The following is a 23,690-nucleotide window of genomic DNA, read 5'->3' as shown; positions in this document are numbered from 1 at the left end:
TATGCCAAGCAGTTAAATAAGCAAAAGAAAATGTCCAAAAAGTTTAAAAGTTTAAGCATGGATACGTCAAAATATAAAGGTACTTTTTGCACATGAGAATCAGATTTCTTTACCAATGAACATTTTTAATTGTGATAAAAATAGCATCAGTATATGGTGGTTGGGGAATAATGGAAAGGAAGGGCTCAGATGAGATACAGCACATTCATCGGGGTGGGGTCTTTAGTCTCCTGCCCCCCCGCCCCCCCCCCCCCCCCCCCCACTTGGCCTTTTACCATGGTATCCAGCACCTGGGAAGAACTTCACACACTATTTCTGCTCAGGCTGTCACTAGTTGACCAGGCAGGGGACAGAGAAGCAGCCAGTGGGCCTAACTCTCCTTCCCTTCGACCTTGAAAACTGAAGATGACCGGCACATAACTCATGGTGGCCTGGTGTCGCTCCACCTCATTGGGCAGCCGCAGAAACCAGCTATACTACAAAGGCCTGGTTAGAGACCCCATAAATAGCTTTCCCTGGGTCCCTGGCATCAGTCATGTTGGCATTTGGGCCTGTGTCCTAGAAGGAGCTCAGGTTTGCTCGCATCAGTCGATGCTTCTCACTGGCTTGAGATAAAACTTTCACCTAATAAATAGTGTGTTAGCACTGGAGCCTGAATGAGCTCCTCGGGGGCCCGAGAATCATCAGATGAAATACTCCTCCTTGTCCCTGCCCTTGGCTGAGTCACTCTCCATTTGGAGGATGGCGCTGGGCTCGCCTTCTGCAGGTTCGTAGGTGACGTAGCTGCCTTTGTTCTTGTACAGGTAAAAGAAGATCAAGATCACGACTGAGAGCAGGGTGAGGAAGACCACGGTGATAACCACTTGGAAAGGAGAGGGAAAATGCAGAGATGTTTCAGGATTGAGGACGTCTCAGTAATTCACGGGGCCCCCTGAATTCAAGGATCCCCTCACTTTGTATAAGCATCCTCCTGTTCTGGTTAAGCAGCATCCACTTCCAAATCCACATTCCCCCACGTGTCCAACTTCCATGGTGCATGATTATCTGGAGTATCCTAGTGCTTAAGCTAAGGACACACGGCTTTTGATTTCTAACAGGACAATTCCCTCTCAACCAGTTCGTGAGGATTCTGATAGAAACAGGAAGGGGGGCGGGGAGGAAATAGCTTGTTCCAACAGGAAGGCATTTTAAAATCCACAGCCTCCTGTAGGGATTTCTCTGATCCCTCCCCTCCTCATCCTCCCCCACTTGACAAACCACACATATCCTCATCCCTACCCACATACTGGAGTGTAGTGCCTGTACACACTTACATCTATTTGTGGCCACTTCCCACGTTTACTGGCAGTGTCTCTGGCGTGAAGCCTCTAAGAGTCTTTTATAGCTGTGTCTGTGTGTGTGTGTAAGATAACCTACATGCCAAAACGAGCCTATTAATGGATTTGGTCTCCAATTTGCGGTGCTTTCCTGCACAGGGAAAGTCCTCAATCACCACACCGGGTTCCCAGTCAACGGAGCGAGATGGCCCTTGAATTCACTCAAAAAGTCTCTTGGATTTGGCTCTGGGCCTTTGTTACCTGCAATGAGGGCTGTGCTGGCCTCAGCTTCTGGGGACAAGGCTTCAGTGGCCTGCAGAATTGGGGTAGTCATCGGGTCCTCTGGAAAATTTAGAAAAGTGAAAAAAGGAAATGGGGTGAATTCCTTTGTTCTAAAACATACACTTGTCCTTCAAACTTCACCACCCTACCACTTTCCTAATAAAAAATTCATCGTTCAACTCCTATAGTAAATCCATATAGAAAAACCTGGAGAACAGAATAGAAAATAAACTACCATCCCAAGACATTGAGCATTTTGATGGGGTTTCTCTCTGCCTGATACAGTGGTTAAGAGTATGGGCTCTGGAGCCTAGCTGCTGAGGTTCGAATCTGAGCTCTGTCCTTTACTGGCTGTGTTACCTTCAGAAAACTATCCTAACCCCTCTGCGCGTTGGCTTCTTCATCTGCAAAATAGAGATAACAGTATCTACTCTATAGGGTAGTTGTACAGATACTCAATAAGAGTAAACTATTATTACAAATATATACTTTTACATAGATAAGATCAAATAATGAGGGATCCCTGGGTGGCTGAGCGGTTTAGGTTTAGCGTCTGCCTTCGGCCCAGGACGTGATCCTGGAGTCTCAGGATCGAGTCCCACATCAGGCTTCCCGCATGGAGCCTGCTTCTCCCTCCGCCTGTGTCTCTGCCTCTCTGTCTCTCATGAATAAATAAACAAAATTTTAAAAAAAGATAAAATAATGAGCATATATATATATATACATATACACACACACACACACACATATGTACATACTTACATTATATGGGCACATGCATTTCTTTAATGTTCTTACAAAACTCTTTGTAAACATTATTTTTACTTAGTTTTTTTTTAAATTGTAGTTATAAAAATAGGCTCCATGCCCAACATGAGTCTCAAACTCAGGACCTTGAGATCAAGAGTCACGTATTCTGCTGACTGAGCCGGCCAGTTGCCCCAACATTATTAAAGATTTTATTTACTTATTCATGCGAAGCAGAGAGAGAGAGAGAGAGAGAGAGAGAGAGAGAGAGAAGCAGAGACACAGCCAGAGGGAGAAGCAGGCTCCATGCAGGATCCCAATGTGGGACTCAATCCCGGACCCCGGGATCACGCCCTGAGCCAAAGGCCCCAAAATTATTTTTAAATAATAAAATAATGTTTCTCCCTTATTAACACCCTTTCCTACACTACTTCAGAGTAGGCCCTGTATTTGAAAGGTTCTGAACAAGGCTTCTCCTACTCTAAAATATATCTCATACCTTCTTCTGCTATTGGTCTATCCATCCTTTACAGCCTGAAAGTCCCACCCCTGAAGTCACTACCCAGGGTCGGAACACTCAGAACTACTGGTCTCCAGAAGTCCCTTTTAAAAGAATTTACGTGGGTGTTCAGGGAGTCCTTTAGTTGTGTTCCTAGTTAGCATCGTAGTGTAGGGATTTGAAAAGGCTCCGGGTTAAGGTTACTGCGGGACAAGGTATCCTGGGGAAAACCGGCTGGCCGACCGGAATCGCCCGCAGGAGGCCTTATTCAATATTCGTTCAATAAATAATAATAGCAGCACTCACTGACAGGCACTGGGCTAGGCGCGCTGGGGACATGATGGTCGGCCAAGGCCCGCCCTCGTGGAGCGACCCTCCACCACGCCCCGGCTAACGACAGCGACAGGGGAGACCGAGGCAATATGAGGCCTGCAGGAGGGCATGGGACAGAGGGCCTTGATCGAGTCTCCCGGGGGGTGGGACTGCAGCTGGGAGCGGAAGCAGGGCTAGGAGTCGACAGGGTAGAAGGGACAAGGGGCAGGGCACACTCGAGGCCGAGCGCAGAGCCTGGGTCCACGCCCCGGGACAGGAGTCGGCGCGGCCGGAGCTCAGGGCCCGAGCAGGACTCCTGTCTGATGCCTGCCGCCGGCCGGCTCCCGCCTGGGCAGGTGACACGAGGTGGGCAGCGGTGGGCCTGGGGCCTGCGGCCCGGGAGCAAAGAAGGGGCCAGTGGTATGGGGCGTGTCTTTACACGGCCGAGAGGAGGCCTGGGCAGGCGCCGGCCGCCTGGGGCACCCCCTCCGCGGTCCTCCCAGCCCAAGCCTGAACCCCAGCAGGAAGCAACCACACAGGGACGCTGTCGAAGCTGCTGGGGTGGAAGGTCGCCCAGGAAGCGCCTAGGCCCTTAAGGAAGTTACCAAACCTCTCGGAGCTTCAGTTTCTTGAGTGGCAGGCAGCTTGGGAAGTGGTTCTGGATGGTTCCTGCAGCTGGTGTTTACACCGGGGAGCACCCCGCCCCGGGGAGCCCCCCCACCTCCGTGGGGCCTGCACCCAGGCACTTGCTTCTAAGGAACAGAGCACAGCAAAAGTGACCGGCTGTCACTTCCGAGGTTACGCTGTGCTGCCTCGGACTCCCAGGGGCCTGCACTCCCTCTTGCCACCATGGCTCTAGAATTCTGTGCAGATGCTCTTCGTTTTGTCTTAAACATTAGAAAACTTAAGATATGCGAAGCGCTGAGAAAAATCGTTTCAGTGCAGAAGCCTAAGTGTGAGGATTAAGGAGATTAAGTTCAATCAATCAACAGCAATTTCCTTTGCTCCTACCACGTGTCTGCCGGAGGCACAGTCCGAGGTGCTGAGAGTGTGGCAGCGATGAGGCCCACGAGGGACTGGACCATGGAGCTCAAGCTCAGTGAGGGTTCAGAGGATAGATACATGCGACTCCCAGAGGTGGGAGGTGATTGCTAGTTGGGAAATTCTGCAAATGATCCCAATTATTATTCTTCTTTTTTAAAAGATTTTATTTATTTATTTATTCATGAGAGACGCAGAGAGAGAGGCAGAGACACAGGCAGAGGTAGAAGCAGGGCTCCACGCAGGGAGCCCGATGTGGGACTCGATCCCAGGACCCCAGGATCACGACCTGAGCTGAAGGCAGACACTCGACCTCTGAGCCACCCAGGTGCCCCAAATGATCCTAATTATAACAGCTGCCAGTTACCAAGTCCCTGCTTGGCCCTGGGTGCTTTATATACACACTCATTAACCCTTACAGCGTCAATCACTTCAAAGTGGATGCTTTTATTTGCTAATGTGGACCGCCAGGCCCTGGGAGAGTTAAGTGACATGGCTCATATCACACATGAAGGAACAGTGCATGGAGCCAAGATCTGAATCCATGGCTACCGGCTCCAAAGCCCAAGCAAGGTATTTATACTAACCCTTCCTATTATGGTCCTTTTATTTATTTATTTTTTTCCAGTAGGGAACAAGGATCATTAAATATGACCATGGGCAGCACCACAAGCTTTCCAGAAAGCTCGAGGGTTTAAAAAATAGGGGTAAAGGTGGAAGAAACACCAGCCAACCACAATCAACTACACACTGTTGCGCCACAAAAAGTGCGTCCTTAATGCGAACTGGCTCAAGGGTCCCTGGTAGGTGGGGAGCGATGCCAGCGTAATGTGGAAGCCGTGATGCTTCACAGACCACCTTGCTACAACTAGATACAGAAACACAGAAAGACCTTCAGAGACATACAATTCAAGGCACCTGGTGACTCAGTCGGTTAAGCATCTGCCTTTGGCTCAGGTCATGATCCTGGGGTCCTAGGATCGAGGCCCACATTGGGTTCCCTGCTCAGCGGAGAGCCTGCTTCTCCCTCTCCCTCTGCCCCATACCCTCACCTCCTCTATCCCCTCAATTCACCCACCCCCGGCCCCATTCCTGCTCCCACTCATGCTTTTTTCTATATCATTCTCTCTCTCAAATAAATACATAGAGTATTTTTAAAAAGATCTAAAAAGGGCAGCCCGGGTGGCTCAGCAATTTAGTCCAGGGCCTGATCCTGGAGACCTGGGATCGAGGCCCAGGTCGGGCTCCCTGCATGGAACCTGCTTCTCCCTCTGCCTCTGTCTCGGTCTCTCTCTCTGTGCTCATGAATAAATAAAATCTTAAAAAAAAAAAAATCTAAAAAAAAAAAGAAAAAGAAAAAAACATACAAGTCAATAGAAGTGCCTTCCTTGGATACAGTTATTGGCTGGCTGGTTTCTGCTTACATTAAGCCATCTGGTGAAGCAGTTAAATACAAATGAAGGAGGTACAAATAAATTTACCTCTATATGAAACCAATGGATTAATGAAGAATAAATAAATAAAATCACACATCAGATTTTTACTTCTGATGAAAATGGTCTCTGTTGGAAGCAAAGGCTCTCTGGAATCTACTTCTAAAAAGAGGAAGCACACACCTCAGGAATAAAGGCTCATCCATTTTGTAGCATGTGTCAGAATTTCCTTTGTTTTTAAGGCTGAATAATATAACAAAGGAAGTTCTGACATATGCTACAAAGTGGATTCCACTTACATGAGGTTCCTAGAATAGTCAGAGCCACAGGGACAGGAAGCAGAATGGAAATGGGCACAGAAGGGATGGGCAGTTACTACTTTTTTTTTTTTAAGGTTTTATTTTTAAGTAATCTCTCCACCCAACGCGGGGCTTGAACTTACAACCCCAAGATCAAGAGTTGCATGCTCTACCGACTGGGCCAGCCAGAGGCCCTGGGATGGGAGCTGTTGTTTAATGGGTACAGAGTGCAGTTTGGGAAGATGAAAGAGTGCTGAAGATGGATGGTGGTGATGGCTGCACAACAGTGTGAATGGACTTCATGCCACAGGACTGTATACTTCAATATTGTCAATTTTATGTTACGTATGAATTTACTATATACCTTTTTCTTCATACAGTTTACATTCTGGGAAGGTAAGATGGACAATAAATAAGTACGTAAAAGATACATTTACTATTTTTATTATTTTTTAAAGATTTATTTATTTATGATAGAGGGGGGGGGGGGCAGAGACACAGGAGAAGGGAGAAGCAGACTCCATACCGGGAGCCTGACGTGGGACTTGATCCCGGGACTCCAGGATCACACCCTGGGCCAAAGGCAGGCGCCAAACCGCCAAGCCACCCAGGGATCCCCCAAGATACATATATTAGATGTGGATTAGTGCTATGTAGAAAAAAAGAGCAGGAAGGGGTAGGGGGTTGGCACGTGGACAGGGGTGGTCAGGAAGTCTTCCTGATACCGAATAATACTGAAATACTGAACAATACTGAAAGGCACTGGGGCTGTTGCACGCTTGGCATGCTTAAGGCACAGCACAGAGGTCACTGAATAGAGCAAGGGAACAAGAGGAGATGAAATGGAGGTTGGGTGTTGTAAGCCATGGAAGGGCTTCGGCTCTTTTGGTGACTGAAATGGGGTTTTGGGGCAGAGACTGGATTTTTATTTTATTTAAGATTTTATTTATTTATTCATAAGAGACACAGCGAGAGAGAGGCAGAGACACAGGCAGAGGGAGAAGCAGGCTCCGTGCAGGGAGCCCAATGTGGGACTCGATCCGGGGACTCCAGGATCACGTGCTGAGCCGAAGGCAGACACTCAACCGCTGAGCCGCCCAGGCGTCCCATGGATTTTTATTTTAAAGTACTGCTTCTTGGGGCACCTGGGTGGCTCAGGGCATGACCCAGGGATCCTGGGATCGAGTCCTGCATCAGGTTCCCTGCAGGGAGTCTGCTTCTCCCTACACCTGTGTCTCTGCCTCTCTCTGTGTCTCTCATGAATAAATAAATAAAATCTTAAAAAAAAAAAAAAAAAAAGCAGTGCTTCTCAACCTCTGTTGTACATAAGAATCCTCTAAGGACCTTGTTAAAATGACTTAGGGGGTGTAGGTTAGGGCCTGAAATTCCAAAGACCACACCTTTGAAACACTGAGACCACCATGTTGTGAGGAAGCCCAGTGTAGCCCACTGGAGGACAAGAGGCCCCACCGAGGAAAACAGAGGCACCTGAGGCTCAGCTGACAGCCAATACCAGTTGTGAGACATGGGAGGGAGTCTGTCTCGGATCTTCCAGCCCCATGGACCTTCCAGAGAATTGCAGCTGTGTGAGCAGGCACAGGGGAAACCAGCCAAATCACAGAATTGTATAAGAATAATAAGTTGCTATTGTTATAAGCCACTGGTTGTTGAGGTGGTTTATTAAGGTAACTGAAACAGAAGCTGATTTTAAAGGGTCTCTTTTTAAGAACATTTTTTTTATTTACTTGAGGGAGACAGAGCAAGAGCAGAATTGGGGGCAGAGACAGAAGGAGAGGGAGAAGCAGGCTCCCTGATGCACAGGGAACCCGATGTGGGGCTCAATCCCAGGACCCTGAGCTGAAGGCAGACGCTTAGCCCACTGTGGCACCCAGGTGCCCCTTAAAGGATCCCTTTGACTGCCGTATGGACAACCGGTGGGCTGTGGGAATGTGGAGACAGGAGCAGAAGCAGGTTGTATCCCACATAAGGGCAAACCTTTTCCTCCTGGCTTAAAAGCATTGACTGAGGGTAGCAGCAGCCCAGAGAGAAAGTGGGAGGATTCTGGGTACATTCTGACACTAAGACTCACAGGATACAGGGTGGAGTCAAGGATGACACCAAGGTTTTGGGCTGGAGGGAAGGTAGGCATGGTGTCCCCGAGATGGGAAGCCTGCAGCAGGCACAGATGTGGAAGGGCAGATCTGGGTTCCATCTGGCACATGACTGCTTATCAGACACCCAAGAGCAGGTGTTAAGACCGGAATTTCGGGAAGAGGACTGGACTGGGGATTTAAAAAGTCAGCATACTGGGCAGCCCGGGGGGCTCAGCAGTTTAGTGCCATCTTCAGCCCAGGGATCGAGTCCTGCGTCGGGCTCCCTGCATGGATCCTGCTTCTCCCTCTGCCTGTGTCTCTGCCTCTCTCACTCTCTGTGTCTCATGAATAAATAAATAAAATCTTAAAAAAAAGAAAAGTCAGCATATTGCAGCCCACGAGAATGGGCGAGATCACCAAGGGAGTAAGTACAGTAGAGGCCCAAGGGCGGGGCCCAGAAAGGAAAGAGCAAAGGAGACCAAGTAGTAGCAGCTGAACAGGTCGAGTATGAGGACTGTGGGGCTTTGCCACGCAGGACTCGTGTGTGACCTGACGACAGAAGCTCTGGTGACGAGCTGCGTAGAAGACCCTGGTTGGCAGGGGATTCGAGAGAAAAAAAAAAGGGGGGGAAGTAGAGGAACTGGAGGTAGAATGTAGATAAACTCTTTTTTTCCCTGTAACTGTGAGCAGAGAAATGGGGCTGTAGTTGGAGGGGGAAGGGAGCTCAAGTTTTTTGTTTGTTTTTTCAAGGATGGGAGAAATGACAGCATGTTTATGTACAGATAGGAATAACTCGGATGAGAGGGAACAGCTGGTGACACATGAGGGAGGGGACGGCTGCGACCCGTCCTTGAAGGGACGGGATCCAGCGCACGACCGAGGGGCTGGCTGCAGGCGGAGGGCCCGGGCACAGGCGGGCGGCGGGAGCCTTCGGCGGCTCTTTCCGAGAACTTTAACTCGCTCAAGAAAACAGAAGCAAGGTCATCAGTGCGGAGTGAGGATGGGAGTCGGAGTTTAAGGAGAGCCGAAGGTGCTGCAGGAGCAAACAGTGTCATATCACAGAACACGGATGAGACTGTTTATAATAGGGGCGCCCGGGGGGCTCGGTCGCTCGAGCAACAGACTCTTGGTTTCAGGGCACGATCCCAGGGTCCTGGGATGGAGCCCCTGGGGGTGGGTGCCCTGCTCAGCGGGGAATCTGCGTCTCTTCCTTTCCCTTTGCCCCTTCCCCAGCTTGTTTGTTCTCTCTCTCTCTCTCTCTCCAAAATCAATCCGTAAATTTTTTTTAAAAAAGACTGTTTATAATATCTTATGGAGTAATACAGCCTGGCTGTAAGGACTCGGGGGAGTAGTAACCGACCATCAGGGAAAGAAGTGCTGCGAGTCTAACCACTGGTTCTTCCTCTGGGATTTGACCTTAGTTCTTTTTGAATTGATACTATTAAGTCAAAGCAAGCCAGGGCCAAATTTAAGGTCTTTCTGTAACTCAAAATAAAAATATTACATCATAAGACAGGTATAAGAAAGTTCAGTATCGGGGATCCCTGGGTGGCTCAGCTGTTTAGGGCCTGCCTTTGGCCCGGGGCGTGATCCTAGAGACCCGGGATCAAGTCCCACATCAGGCTCCCTGCATGGAGCCTGCTTCTTCTTCTGCCCACCCCCCCCTTTCTCTCTCGCTCTGTGTCTCTCATGAATAACTAAATAAAAATATTTAAAAAAATGGCTTCTCTTAAAAAACAAACAAACAAACAAACAAAAAAAAACTATGCTTTAAAAAAAAAAAAAAAAGAAAGGGACACCTGGGCGGCTCAGTGGTTAAGCGTCTGCCTTCAGCTCAGGGCATGATCCTGGAGTCCCAGGATCAAGTCCCACGTCAGGTTCTCTGCGTGGAGCCTGCTTCTTCCTCTGCCTATGTCTCTGCCTCTCTATCTCTCTCTGTGTCTCTCATGAATAAATAAATAAAATCTTAAAAAAGAAAAAAAGAAAGTTCAGTATCATTTTTCCCTTATGGTAGTAATTCTGGCTTTTTTGCTAGACTTTTCTGATATATTGCATATTCAGTTCTTGGCAAGGTCTTTGGATGATCCACTTTATGGGCGCCTTCCACTGGAGCTTTGTGTAGAAGTGCTTTAGTGCCCTTTGGGTAAACACAGACTCCTGAGGGCCCAGGAAAGGCTTGATAATTTGTGCAAGTCTCCAAACGAGGGGCAACTAACAAACAGATATACAGATTTCAAACGACCGGGGAAATGGGCCAAACTGAACAAGATGAGAATTTGACAGAGTCTTCCGTCTTGTTCAACTGCTGACAAAGAAAAGAATGGGGGATGCCGCGGCTTGGCAGCAGCAGATATAAAACACAGTGAGATCGCCAGAAAGCAACGGGTCCCGGAAGGATATACCCTCAAATGGCAACGAGAGAGCTAGGTTGTAGAATTTTGATGGCTTTTTTTCCCTTCTATATGCTTTCCTTTATCTTCCAAATCTCTTACGATGATGAATACAGTTGACCCTTGAACAACATGGGTTTGAACTGCATGGGTCCACTTAAAATGTGGATGCCCCCCCATCAATACAGTACAGTATTGTAAATGCATGTTCACTTAGGATTTTTTTCCTTCCTTCTTTCTTTCTATGAGAGAGAGAGGGACGCCTGGGTGGCTCAGTGGTTGAGTGTCTGCCTTTGACTCAGGTCCTGATCCCGGGGTCCTGGGATCGAGGCCCCGCATCAGGCATCCTGTGTGGAGCCTGCCTCTCCCTCTGCCTCTGTGTCTCTCATGAATAAATAAATAAAATCTTTAAAAAAGAGAGAGAGATCATGAGCAGAGGGGAGGGGAGAGGGAGCAGCAGACTCCCTGCTGAGCAGGAGCCCATCAAGGGGCTCAATCCTGGGACCTTTGGGATCATGACTTGAGCAAGGCAGACATTTAACGGACTGAGCCACCCAGGCAGCCCCTCTTATGATTTTCTTTTTTTTTTTTTTTTTCTTAAATTTTTTTTTAAAGGTGAGGTTTATTTTATTTTATTTTTTTTTAATTTTTATTTATTTATGATAGTCACACAGAGAGCGAGAGAGAGAGGCAGAGACACAGGCAGAGGGAGAAGCAGGCTCCATACACCGGGAGCCTGACGTGGGATTCGATCCTGGGTCTCCAGGATCGCGCCCTGGGCCAAAGGCAGGCGCCAAACCGCTGCGCCACCCAGGGATCCCATGATTTTCTTAACAACATTTTCTTTTCTCCAGGCTTCCTTTATTCCAAGAATACAGTATATAATACATACACCCATGCAAAATACGTGTTAATCAACTATTTATTATTGGTAAGGCTTTTAGTAGACTATTAGTAGTTAAGTTCTGGGGAAGTCAAGAGTTATACATGATTTTTGTCTGTGTGGGGGCATCAGTGCCCCTATAAGTCCCCATGTTGTTCAAGAGTCAACTCTTCTTTTATAATCTTTTTTTTTTCCTTAAAGATTTTATTTATTTGAGAGAAAGAGCAAGCATGAGGGGCAGAGGGAGAAGCAGACTCCCCACTGGGCAGGGAGCCTGATGTGGGGCTCGATCCCAGGACCCTGAGATCATGACCTGACCCAAAGGCAGACGCTTAACTGACTGAGCCACCCAGGCATCCCTGTTCTTTTATAGTCTTAAAAAATTTAAAACTTGCTGTTACTTTAGGCCCCATTAATATAAATATGGTCTCTAAGAATGGAGGCAATAGTGCGGCCCTACTTTGTGCCACTCTTAGACCGCTGAGCCATGTCTGGGAGTGACAATTCTGTCGTGAACAGCCAGTGTAGTGAATGGCTTGGAAATTGTATCAGATAAGGAAAGCTGGCAAGAGAAAGCCCAGAAAGAAAACTTAGGGAGAGACTAGAACTTGAATGGTATCTTCAAATATGCCGATGGACGGCCTGTCCAAGAGGACCACTGGTGGAAACTAATGGGAGAGAGAGGTCTCTCCCAGAGAAGAGCAAAACTGGTTAAATGCTTCCTGGCATACTGGAGAGAGAAATTTAGCACAGAATGGGTGGTAGACCAGCTGACCCTCAGGATCTTTCTCAGCCTTAGATTTGCAGTTTTTTATTTTTATTTATTTATTTATTTATTTATTTATTATTTATTTATTTATTTATTATTTATTTATTTATGATAGTCACAGAGAGAGAGAGAGAGAGAGAGAGGGGCAGAGACACAGGTAAAGGGAGAAGTAGACTCCATGCACCGGGAGCCCGACGTGGGATTCGATCCCGGGTCTCCAGGATCGCGCCCTGGGCCAAAGGCAGGCGCCAAACCGCTGCGCCACCCAGGGATCCCTTGCAGTTTTTTATAAATTGAAAGTGTTTTAGCAGCATTCTCTTCCAAATAAAATTTGTGAACAGGTGAAATCTCAGTGAAAGCTGTAGTTTAGCTATCAGCATTATACCAAGGTTAATTTCTTGGTTTCCACAATAGGCCATGATCATGTAAGACACTGACATTAGGGAAAACTGCCTGAAGGGTATATGGGAACTCTCTGTACTATTTTTGTCGCTTTTCTATAAATCTAAAATTATTCCAAAATAAAATGTTTACTTTAAAAAAAATCAGGGACGCCTGGGTGGCTCAGCAGTTGAGCATCTGCCTTTGGCTCGGGGCATGATCCCAGGGTCCTGGGATCAAGTCCTGCATCGGGCTACCCGCATGGACCCTGCTTCTCCCTCTGCCTGTCTCTCTGCCTCTCTCTGTGCGTCTCTCATGAATAAATAAAGCTAAATAAATAAATAAATAAATTTTTAAAAATAAAATTTTTGAACTCCACAAAAAGCTGTTTCAGACTAAAGGACACTGGGTATCCTAGGTGCTAGTGACCTAGGATCTTCAGGCTTCAAGTGTCAGAACTGTAATCTGTGGGGGCACCTGGCTGGCTCAGTCAGTAGAGCATGTGACTCTTAATCTAAGAATTGTGGGTTGAACCCTCATGTTGGGTGTGGAGCCTACTTAAAAAAAAAAAAAAAAAGAACTGTAATCTATATTTGTTATTTATAGTTCACAAAACATATTTTATCTCCACTCCACGGTGGTGATGTAAGCAGGGTTGATGTTATCATGGACAAGCTCAGTAAACTGCATCAACCAGCCCAGGGTCACTCAGCTGTTGGCTGTGCTGGGCTTGGAATCCATCTCCTCGTTCCAGGGTTCTTACCGGACACACTATCAACTCTCCAGGTTCGGGAAGTATCTCTGCTCTGCCTCCACTAACCATTTTGTTTACATGTCCACTGGGTTTGGTTCCCTGAGTTTTACTGCAGAATGAAGAGGGTGTTCACCACAGTGCTGTTTACAAGAGTGACACACATATCTGAATGTCCATCAGCAGAGGAATGATTAAATAAATTACAGGCCATTCATTCCGGAAACACTATACAGTTGTTAAAAGGAATGTGGTAGGATCTGCAGTTACTGGCACAGGATATACGGTTAGATGAAAAAAGCAAATTGCTAGGGCAGTAATGTGTAATATGATTACATGTTTAAAAAAAGTAAATTAAAATGAAACTATAAACACACACAGACACATATATATATCTGCATATACATAGAAAAGGTCCAGAAGGCTATTCTTTAGGGGGCATGTAATAGCCTTTTGATGACAAAATAAACAACAATAAAGTAAATTTAAGTTTGGGAAGCCTAGTGTAAAAAGAGGGTGAATGGTTTATATCTCTCTAAGCTCCTGCTTACAGCTGTTACCTCTTTTAAGATTTATTAAAAATATATATTTATTTACTCATGAGAGATACAGAGAGAGGCAGAGACACAGGCAGAGGGAGAAGCAGGCTCCATGCAGGGAACCTGATGTGGGACTCAATTCTGGGATCCCGGGGTCACACCCTGAGCCGAAGGCTGACGCTTAACCACTGAGCCACGCAGGTGCCCCAGCTCTGCTACCTCCTGTTCCTACACCACTTCTCTCCTGTCTCCCTCTCCAAACAGTAACAAATGTTACTCTCTTCCTTCCCTCTCCTCAGGCTTGGAAGGACTGTGACCCTCCTCTCTCAGGTGGGGGGCCTGGGGTGGAGCACCACAACAAGACTTGAGGTTCCACTCAGATCCTAACCAATGAAAGCAAATGAACTTCAAGATCTATTTTGCCTACTTACCCTTTTTTGAGTTGTTGTTAACCCAGTTACCCGTTGGTTTCTTTGTGGCCCTTGTTTCCAGGCTAAATCTCTTATCACTGAGGCATCAGATCCTTTGCCACCTGAGTCTGCCAACCTACTTATTTACTGTAGACCTGCCCAACAAAGGACGGCTCCCCCAATTCTCCTTTCCATGGGAACCTGCCCTAGAATTCTGCTTCCTTTCTCCTTCCTTCCCTTTCATGTGCCTGGGCCAGTGGGGTGCAGTGAGACTCTGAGAGCGGTATATCATGACAGAAAGAACACAGGCGTTGGAGTAAATCACACTTGGCACAAAATCCTGTCTTGGCCCTTATTAACCACGTGACCTTGGGAGAATTGAACCTCTAAAAATTTCTTAATTGCCCTGAACTTCAGTTATTCCTTCTGTAAAATGAGAATAAAACCCGTTCGTGAGGTTGTGGTAAGGAATAAGCAAGATGAAAAACAAGAAGCCAATTAAAAAACGGGCAAGGACTTGAAGAGATGTCTCTAAAGGAGATATGCAAGAAGAAGAAAGCAGATGACACATAAAAGATGCTCAGTATCACTAATCATTAGGGAAATGTAAATCAAAACCCTAAGAGATGGCACTTCACACGCATTACGATGGCTACTATCAAAAAAAAAAAAAAAAAAAAGGAAAGAAAAGGGTGTTGGCGAGGATGTGGAGAAACCAGAACCCTTGTGCACTGCTGGTGGGAATGTAATATGGTGCAGCCGCTGCATAAAACAGTGTAGCGGTTCCTCAAAAAATTAAACAGATCACCACATGATCCAGCAATTCCACTTCTGGGTATCGACCCCAAAGCAAGTACTCAAGAAGAGATCTGTATACCCGTGTTCCCAGCAGCCTCATTCACAAGAGCCAAACGGCGGAAGCAATCTGCCCCTGCATAAATGGACAAAATGACATATGACATGTATAGGTGATGATGTGTGTTGGAGATTATCCAGCCTTAAAGAGGAAAGGACGTTCTGACAGATGCTACAACACGGATGAACTCTGGAGATGTTCAGCGAAAAAAGCCAGACGCAAAATGACAAATACTGTATGATTCCACTTATATGAGGCACCGAGTCAAATGTACACAGAGACAGAGTAAAATGTTGCTTATCAGGAGCTGAAGGGAGGGGGAAGGGGGAGCTACTGCCTAATCGACAGAGTTTCAGTTTGGGAAGATGACACAGTTCTGCAGACCGATGGCAAGGATGATCGCACAGGAATGTGATTATTAATCAATACTCAACGCCACCGAACTACCAACACTTGGGTTAAAGTGATAACATGTATATTATATATATTTTACCACAAATTTATAAACAGAAAGAAAAGAATTGGCCCAAGTCCTAAGTTCTCGGCTGCCAAAGCGTCACCTCTTTTCCCCGTGGGTAGGTTTATTCTAGGGATCCCCTGCCTTCTCTTCCAGAACACCTTCCACGACAAACTCAGTCTCTGTGGTTTCACACATGGCACTGACTTGATCTCGAACGCCCACCACACCCTTCTTGGCCCGGGCTACTCTTCAAGAATAAGGGCTAAGGGCTCCGTCCCAGGTCACCCCCTCCCCCTTCATGAAGCCTTTGCTGACCAGTCTGGACTTCTATCCGCTTCTCCCACTTCTCGTCTCTCAAGGGACAACGGACGTTCTGAATCGTGTGCATCACGGTCACAGAGGACAGCGTCTTACGCTTCCCTGGGGTTGCCACTCACCTGTTTCCACATCAGCACAGTGGATGATGGCTGTCCTGATGAATGCCAGGTGAGGCGGTGTACGTGAAAACAAAGGTGTAGAGACCAAGCAAGGCTCGGTTCCTCCCTTACCCTCCACAAAACCACAATGAAAACCACCAGTGACCACCTGATGCTTTATCTGGCTCAGCTGGGTTACTAGGCAAAAGGCAGGAATTCTCAGTGGGGTGAGAGGTGGATCCCTGCCCGAGCACAGCTGCGGGAAACAGTGGGTTTTGAGGCTGGAGTGTATCATCAGAGGAGTGGAATTAAAAAGCAGGCACAAAAATAAAATAAAATAATAAAAAAATAAAAAGCAGGCACAATTCCTTGCCAGACAGGCACCCGGTAATCATACTGACCAACGATGCGGAGTGTGGAGTGCTTCCTCGGTAGGGGAGCCTGGGCTAGGTGTTTTATACGGGGTGTCTCATTTCATCTTCACGAATAACCTCATAAGATAGGAACCATCTCCCCATTTTACAAATGAGAAAACTGGAGCCTGGAAGGCAGATCGGCGACTCCGGGTCACAAAGCTTGAAGGGGCAGTACCAGGAACTGGCCCAGGTCCATGGGGGCCAGCCCTCTGGTTGCCCTCCGCGGCCTCCCAGGGCCCTTCCCCGCGCCAGGCGGGCACAGGGAGGAGGGAAGGTCGCCCCATCTGGGCGGAGGCCCCGAGGACCTGCAGGCCTGGTGCGGGCGGGCTGAGTCTCCACCATCCGCTCGGGGAAGAGCCTTCACCTACCTCCTGGAGGCGCGGTGCTCAGCAGGCTGGTCATTGCGGCGAACCGACGGGCACCTCCGCGGAGAGGCGGGCCTGCGGGGGGACGGACGCGGCAGGCATGAGGGGGGCCCCTCCCGGCGCCGGCGACCCTGGGGCCCCGGGGGGCCTTTGGGGCCGGGGTTTCCCGGATTCCCTCCCCCGGGGGGCTCGCCCTAAGCGCTTCTCTCGCGTCTCTCGCCCCGGGTGCGGCGCCACGTGCAGACGGGAGCTCCGCCGCCCCTGAACCAGCGGCCCCGGCCCGTCGCGCGGCCCCACCTTCCCCTAAGGGACGCCTCGGGGCCCGGGCGAGGTCGGCCAGGGGGCGCGCCGCTGCCCCGCTCCGCCGCCGGGAGCCTGCGCGCCGCCCGCCACTAGGGGGCAGCGGCGGCCGGGAGGGCACCGCGTGGGGGCAGGGCCGCGGCCCCGGGCGTGGAGGTGGGGGCTCGGCACCCCGCAGCCCGGCCCCGGCCGCCGAGCATCCCCCCGGGCCGCCCCCGGCCGCCGAGCCCCCCCTGCCCCCGGGCCGGCGCGGACGTCGGGGCTGGCGCGGCGGGGGCTCCGGGGGTCGGCCCCGGCCCCCCGCTCCCCCGGCCGCGCTCCCCTGCTCCCGCGCTCCCCCGGCCGCGCACTCGGTTCCCGCTCCCCGCTCCCCCTCTCGTCCCGCTCCCCCGGCCCCGCTCCCCCGCTCCCCTGCTCCCCGCTCCCCGGCCGCGCACTCTGTTCCCGGGCAGCCCCGGGCGCCGGCCGTCGGGACGGGAGGCTCGGCCGCCGTGCGCTCGCGGGCCCGGGCTGGGCGCTCACCGTGGGTGGCTCGGCGGCCGCGGAAGGGCCCGGGCCGCTCCTCTCCGCGCGTCCTCCGAGCCGGGCGGGCGGGCGGGGGCCGCGGGGCGCCGGGGCCGGGCCGGGGCAGCCGCGCACGGACGCGCCGCCTGGCTGCGGAGGCGGAGGCGGAGGGGGCGGCGGGGCGGCGGGGCGGCGGGGCGGCGGGCTGGGTGGGACAGGAAGACGCGGAGCAGCCGCCCTCTGCAGGTCCCGGGCCGCCGGCCGCCTCCGCTGCCCCGGGCCGCAGGGCTGCCTCCGTCCGCCCGGCCTCGGCTCCTCCTCCCGCGCCCCGAGGGGCCGCCGGCCGGGGTGGGCTGGGATGCGCGGCCCGGAGCCGTCCGCTCGCCCCCGTCGACGTAATTTGAATTTCCTGCACGTGGGGAAAGTGACACTCACGGGCGTTTGCATAGCATTTACGCAAATAGGTCGGAGTGAGGAGCGGGAGCCCAAGCCAGCTGGGCGGGGCACGGGGGGAGGACGTGGGGGAGGGGGAGGGCATCGGGTGGGAGGGGGCACCGTGGGGAGGGCACCGGGCGTGGGGGAGGGGGAGGGCATGGGGGAAGGACATGGGGGGAGGGGGAAGGACTTGGGGGGAGGGCAGGGGTGGAGGGCGGAGGGCGGGGGGGTGAGGGCACCGGACAGAGGACAGGGGGATCCCTCCGATCAGATGATCCGATCGTCCAGTCCGAGGCTCCTGAGGCTGGGCCGTGTGCATGTGCAGGACGAGAGCCTCACAGCCTTTGGAGACACCCCCCCCCTTGGTCAGCCGTGCGACTTGGGGCGAGCTCCCTGACATGCTCCCAAGCCTCCCCTCATCCCTGGAATGAAGGCTTATCCTAGCCACAGCTCTGGCACCCGGTGGGCACGTGGTCGCGAGCGGGCCAGGCCATCCCGACTCGCTTCTCGGGGGGCCGGAATGTTCCCAGATTGATGAGCCCCGTGACTAAGGATGTAAGGCTAAAGCCACGGGCCCTGGAATCCTCGCTGCTGTGTGATCTCGGACAAGTGACTTCGGTTTCATTTCTCCATCGAGGGCGATACCTGCCTCGTGAAGTTCCTGGGGGGGAGGGGGGCGGAGTTACTACATCTGAAGCCTTGGCCCTTACCTGGCACGGAGTAAGCGCTCAGTACCTGCTAGCTTTCATGTTGGCTTCCTGTTAGGGTTAGGACTCAAGGGTTGGTCCCTGCCCTGCATCCCGAGATGCGGACTTCCTTGCTTATTCCCGTGAGGAGTTCTCTAGTTTTGGAAATCAGTATCTTATAGACTGATTGTGCATGTTCATTGGGGAACAGAGGCTCACAGTCTGAGAGAATAGAGGAATGGTGTGAGAGCAAGAGTGAAAACGTAAATAAAATAAGCAAGGGTGGTTGCTTTCATTCCTAAAGATATTATTTGGTTGGTAGAAACCAGAGGAAAAGAAGAGTGAGCTGATGAAATTCATTTTATTCAAATATATTTTTAAAAAGAGTTTATTTATTTGAGAGAGGGAGAGAGAGAACATGAGGGGCGGGGAGCGGGGCAGAGGGGGAAGCTGACTCCCCACTGAGCAGGGAACGGAAGGACAACAGGGAGCTTGATCCCAGGACCCTGAGATCCTGACCTGAGCCAAAGGCAGATGCTTAACCAAGTTCCACCCAGGAACCCCTATTTAAATATATTTTTCAAGACACAGCAGTTATCAGTGAGAAACAAAAAAGCCCATGTGTGGGAAAAGTACCAAGCCAGCCAAGAAAGGCAAAGAAAGTAACACGTAGGCAAGAGGTATAGGAAAGTTAAGAAATAGGTCAGCCTGGCCTGCTCCCACATAAAAGACTATCCAAGAGAAAAGGAGGTTCAAATCCTTAGGGTTAGATTCCAAAGGTGGATAATTGCTTGCATGTACTGAGAAGCTCATCATGAATCACAGGAAAGGTTGAGATTTCTTGTTATCTGGCTAATCTCCCCCATTGCATATTCCGTTATGTACTGAAGATTGTCTTGACCAGACCGCAGACTCTGGAGGCCATCCAGCCCAGGCACTCTACTGAAATGCCATGTTGCCTTCACAATTTGATAATCACTCACAAGTGATTTGAGTGATTCCTCTTTATTTTTTTTTTTAAGATTTATTTATTCATTATAGACAGAGAGAGGCAGAGACACAGGCAGAGGGAGAAGCAGGCTCCATGCCAGGAGCCCAATGTGGGATTCGATCCCAGGTCTCCAGGATCACACCCCGGGCCAAAGGCAGGCGCCAAACTGCTGAGCCCCCAGGGATCCCCGTGATTCCTCTTTAAATGTAACCTTTAAGGGACCCCTGGGTGGCTCAGCAGTTTGGCGCCTGCCTTTGGCTCAGGACATGAGCCCAGGGTCCTGAGATCGAGTCCTGCATCAGGTTCCCCACAGGGAGCCTGCTTCTCCCTCTGCCTGTGTCTCTGCCTCTCTGTGTGTCTCTCATGAATAAATAAAATCTTAAAAAAAATTAACCTTAAAATGTTTGTTGATACATGATTTTACCCCTGTATGTACATACCATTCATTTAAAAAGTGTAAACATGCAAAAAACAAGATCCAATGTGTATTTGCTCAGCACCTAATTTAGCATAAAATCGCAATGCCGTAATCTGAGTGTGTTCTGTTCTTTGGTGTATCCTATATATCCTGGCTGTGTCATGTTTCCAGTGTTCTCTAGATATCTCACCAGCCTGTCAGTTTTGTCCTTCGAATTGCTGGAAGGCAGGGCCTGGGTGACGTTCTTGCAATTAATTTTATATAGAGATGCGTACAGATGATGAGTGGAGCCTTACCCACGGTGAACTAGTGGTGTGAACTAGTGGTGTTCTCCAAGGATTGAATGCTAAACTTCAGAAACTTTTATCAACAGACCTCAGGGGCCTCAGGGCAGGGAAGAAGAGATACTCATCTCTGCCCAATTTATCGGCTTCTAGCCCTTTCTTGTGTTGCTGCCAGGATGGCAGTTTTGTAAATCCTAGCCTTTCCCCGGGACAATTTTACCATTTTGTAAATCAGGGTAAACAACTTGGTACCTAGCCAGGACTATCTACCCTAAATAAGCAAAATTATGTGCCCAACATACTGGCTCCTTCCCCTGCCTTCCTGGAAGGTCCTGGAGGGCCATATGCAAATAAAGCGTCAATCTCACAATTTAGTAAATATCTCCACTTTTTTTTTTTTTAAGATTTTATTTATTTATTCATGAGAGACACACGGAGAGAGAAGCAGAGACACAGGCAGAGGGAGAAGCAGGCTCCACGCAGGGAGCCTGATGTGGGACTCGATCCAGGGTCTCTAGGCTCATGCCCTGGGCCGAAGGCACTAAACTGCTGAGCCCCCCAGGCTGCCCAATATTTCCACGTCTGTGGTGCCTCTGTTGTAGCAATTATGTCCCATGCTTGTCTCCCCCCATCAGACTGTAAGTCCCTAGAAGACCTTGCTGGCACACTCATTTCCTAGGAGGGAAAGCCCTGGAGAGAAAAGGCTTGAATTGGATTTTGCTGGATGAACAAACGTGGGAGGGGCGATTCTAAGAAGGTCATGGAAGGCCTTGGACATCTAGGGGCCTGTACTCCTAGCATTTCCCCCACCCCACCAATACCCCTGGACTATCACTCCTGGCCATGATTCTGAGTGCCACGGGAATGGGATGCCTCATGGGAGAGGTATGAAAATATGGGCAGTAGGGCTTTTATGGGGGGCATGCCTATTTCTCTGTTTCAGCCATAGAAATCTTTTGAAGGTTTTAAAATAAGATTAGATTTTAGGAGAATAACTCCTGCATACAAACATTTATTTCCAGCTCCCTAACAGACACATCTACTGGAAAGTCCTGCAAGTTCTCAAGCTCCCTATATCCAATATTTGTACAGGACACCCAAAAAACTCTGTAGAAAGTGTATCATTTGATCAATTTTGACACAGGTATGTACTCATTAAACAATCACCATAACATTACAGAATATTTCCATCTCTCTACAAGTTTCCTTGTGTTTCTTTGTAATCCGCCTTCCTCACCACCACACCCTCCCAGCACCACCACTGGTCGGTCATTGTAGAAACACTACGTGCCTCTCCATAAACCGAGCCAGCCACATCCTCCAGGGAATCTGGATCTGGAAAGGACACAGAAGCAGAAGGTGGTGGAAGCTGAGTCTTGCTTAGAGGCCAGTCCACACGTTCCTGCGACAGCCATCCATGGGCTGGTTCCTGTCCTTTCCTGTTCTTTCGGTTCGATGAGCTGCCTCATGTCCTTCCAACATATTCTTTATTGCTTAATCATGGCAGTTTGTTGTTTGCAACCCAAGAACCCACTCGCATGATGCCCTTCCTCCTGTTACCATCTTGAGAATGGCACCACCAAAGCCTACTCTCTCCAGCCTCACCCAGAGCGCTTCCTTGCAACTTCAGTCAGGGCTCCGCTTCTAACCCATGGACTAACTCCTGCCCTTCTGCTCCCTGCTTGATAGTCGGTCTCCATAAAGTTCTTTTTTCCTCATCGTTACTTCTCTAGTACCTAGTTTGGTGCTCAGTGTGCAGTAGGTACTAATAAACGCTTGCTGAATGCTCAAGTGTGACGTCGTCCATAACCCCAGAAACAAAAGCAAAGATGGATGAGCATTTGCATGTGTGTGTTTATTGGGGTGGCAGGACTTCAAAGCAAGTTTTTAATGTTTTCACAGAAATAAATGATGGATTCTAAATTCCACACCATTTCCATCATATTATTATACTTTGTACCCTTTCCCTTCACATGGAATTCCATGTCTCCTTCCATCCTGCTCAGATACTTATTCACACCACACAGCAGATTGTAAACACTAGCTACAGCTCTAAAATGTAACCCCTCACCGGGGGAATTTGCTTATTAGCTGAAAGTGGGGGCAGGGGTCAGGCAGGAAAGCACCTCGGTGGAGGAAAGGAGCCTGTGGCCCCTGGCATCATTCCCACGGGGGCTGGGTGTCACGGATGGGACTAAAGCTTTCTGAACGTGGGGTAGAATCAGTAACATCCTAAGTGGAGAACAGGGTTCTGGGCTGAAACAACTCGCTGTGTCTAAAAAAACCCCAAAAAACAAAAAAACCACCCCATCCATACACAGTCAGAATAACACTTTATTTAACAATCTGAAAATCTTCTTTTGGCTCTAAGTGACTGGTAAGTCAACGATTTGTTCACTGTCCCCTGAGTACGAGTGGTAGGTAATGTGTCTCTATGTGGATGTGTCTCTATCTACAGATGCTTATGCTTTTTACAGTCATTTTCGGCCCGCTTTACTTAATAATATATAAAGTCTTCTTATTCTAACAGTGCTATAAAGCCTGAATTAAATATTCCCGGAATCTAATAGTTTCTTCTTCCAAGCCTGCCACCCTCCCTCCCCCAAGTCGGCTCCTCAGCCTCCATTAATGCTAGATCTTTAGAGACCACCAGCATTCATATGGCTGGAGAATCTAAAACTGAATGCTAGATCTTAAGTCCCTCCGACCTATATACCCTCCAGCTGAGGGGCTTCTCTGGGGAGGGGTCTTGGCAGTTCCTCTTCAGAGGTAGTCAGTTTGAACTGCAGATACCTGGAAAGTAAAAGTGACTGGGTTAGATGCTGACCTGCCCTCCCACCAACCACTGGGGGAATGGGCTCATTTTGCTCCTGTGGAATTATATTTCTTTATTTTTATTTATCTATTTGAGAGAGAAAGAGAGAAAGCAGGAGCGGGGGGATGGGCAGAGGGAGAAGCAGGCTCCCCACTGAGCAGGGAGCTGGAGTAGGACCCTGGGATCATGACCTGAGCTGAGGGCAGACACCCAGGTGGCCCTCGAAGGATATTTCTTGTGAGGCACTGGCCGCTATTGAGAGGGGCAGCAAGAAACTGGTTGTTGGAATTACTGTCAAGACTTGTTGTGGACGTTGTTCATGGATGGTTTACCATCTCTTTAGGAGGATTCACAGGAGCAACTTCTTTTTCATCTTAGTAGCAGAAATTGTTGCCCTCTTAAGGAATGGGATTATGAATTGGGTGAACTGACCAGGTTTGTCTTTTCCTGGATGTCAGGAAGCATGGAACCAACTTTGTGATCCATCCTCAGTAATTTTATTTTATAGAACGCGTTTTTGTATTCACCTAATTCAGGGCTCTGTTCTATGTCACTGTTACTAATGTATTTCTGAGTATATTTTGTGTGTGTATTTACCT

General features: G+C 49.4%; 2 protein-coding genes across 3 annotated transcripts in view; both read right to left on the bottom strand.

The window, feature by feature from the left end:
* Positions 1–99: 99 nt before the first annotated feature.
* Positions 100–18,297, bottom strand: LOC112667277 (small cell adhesion glycoprotein). The gene is made up of 5 exons (XM_035707566.2): positions 18,137–18,297; positions 17,481–17,956; positions 16,662–16,733; positions 1,578–1,658; positions 100–862 (listed from the first exon to the last, which is right to left on the bottom strand). The coding sequence occupies exons 1-5, from the start codon at positions 18,295–18,297 to the stop codon at positions 684–686; spliced, it is 969 nt and encodes a 322-aa protein (XP_035563459.2). The 3' UTR covers positions 100–683.
* A 3,813-nt stretch (positions 18,298–22,110) lies between these two features.
* Positions 22,111–23,690, bottom strand: part of BIN2 (bridging integrator 2) — a 33,661-nt gene continuing 32,081 nt past the window's right edge. For both annotated transcript variants that reach the window (XM_025458857.3, XM_025458858.3), the window contains exon 13: positions 22,111–23,069. In XM_025458857.3, coding sequence (XP_025314642.1) covers positions 23,040–23,069 — 30 coding nt within the window. In that variant the 3' untranslated portion in view covers positions 22,111–23,039. The remainder of the gene's footprint in view (positions 23,070–23,690) is intronic.

This window comes from Canis lupus, chromosome 27, assembly GCF_003254725.2.
Source record: "Canis lupus dingo isolate Sandy chromosome 27, ASM325472v2, whole genome shotgun sequence".
NCBI lineage: Eukaryota > Metazoa > Chordata > Mammalia > Carnivora > Canidae > Canis > Canis lupus.
The sequence above is the reverse complement of the archived record's forward strand: the minus strand, read 5'-3'. Positions and strand labels throughout refer to the sequence as shown.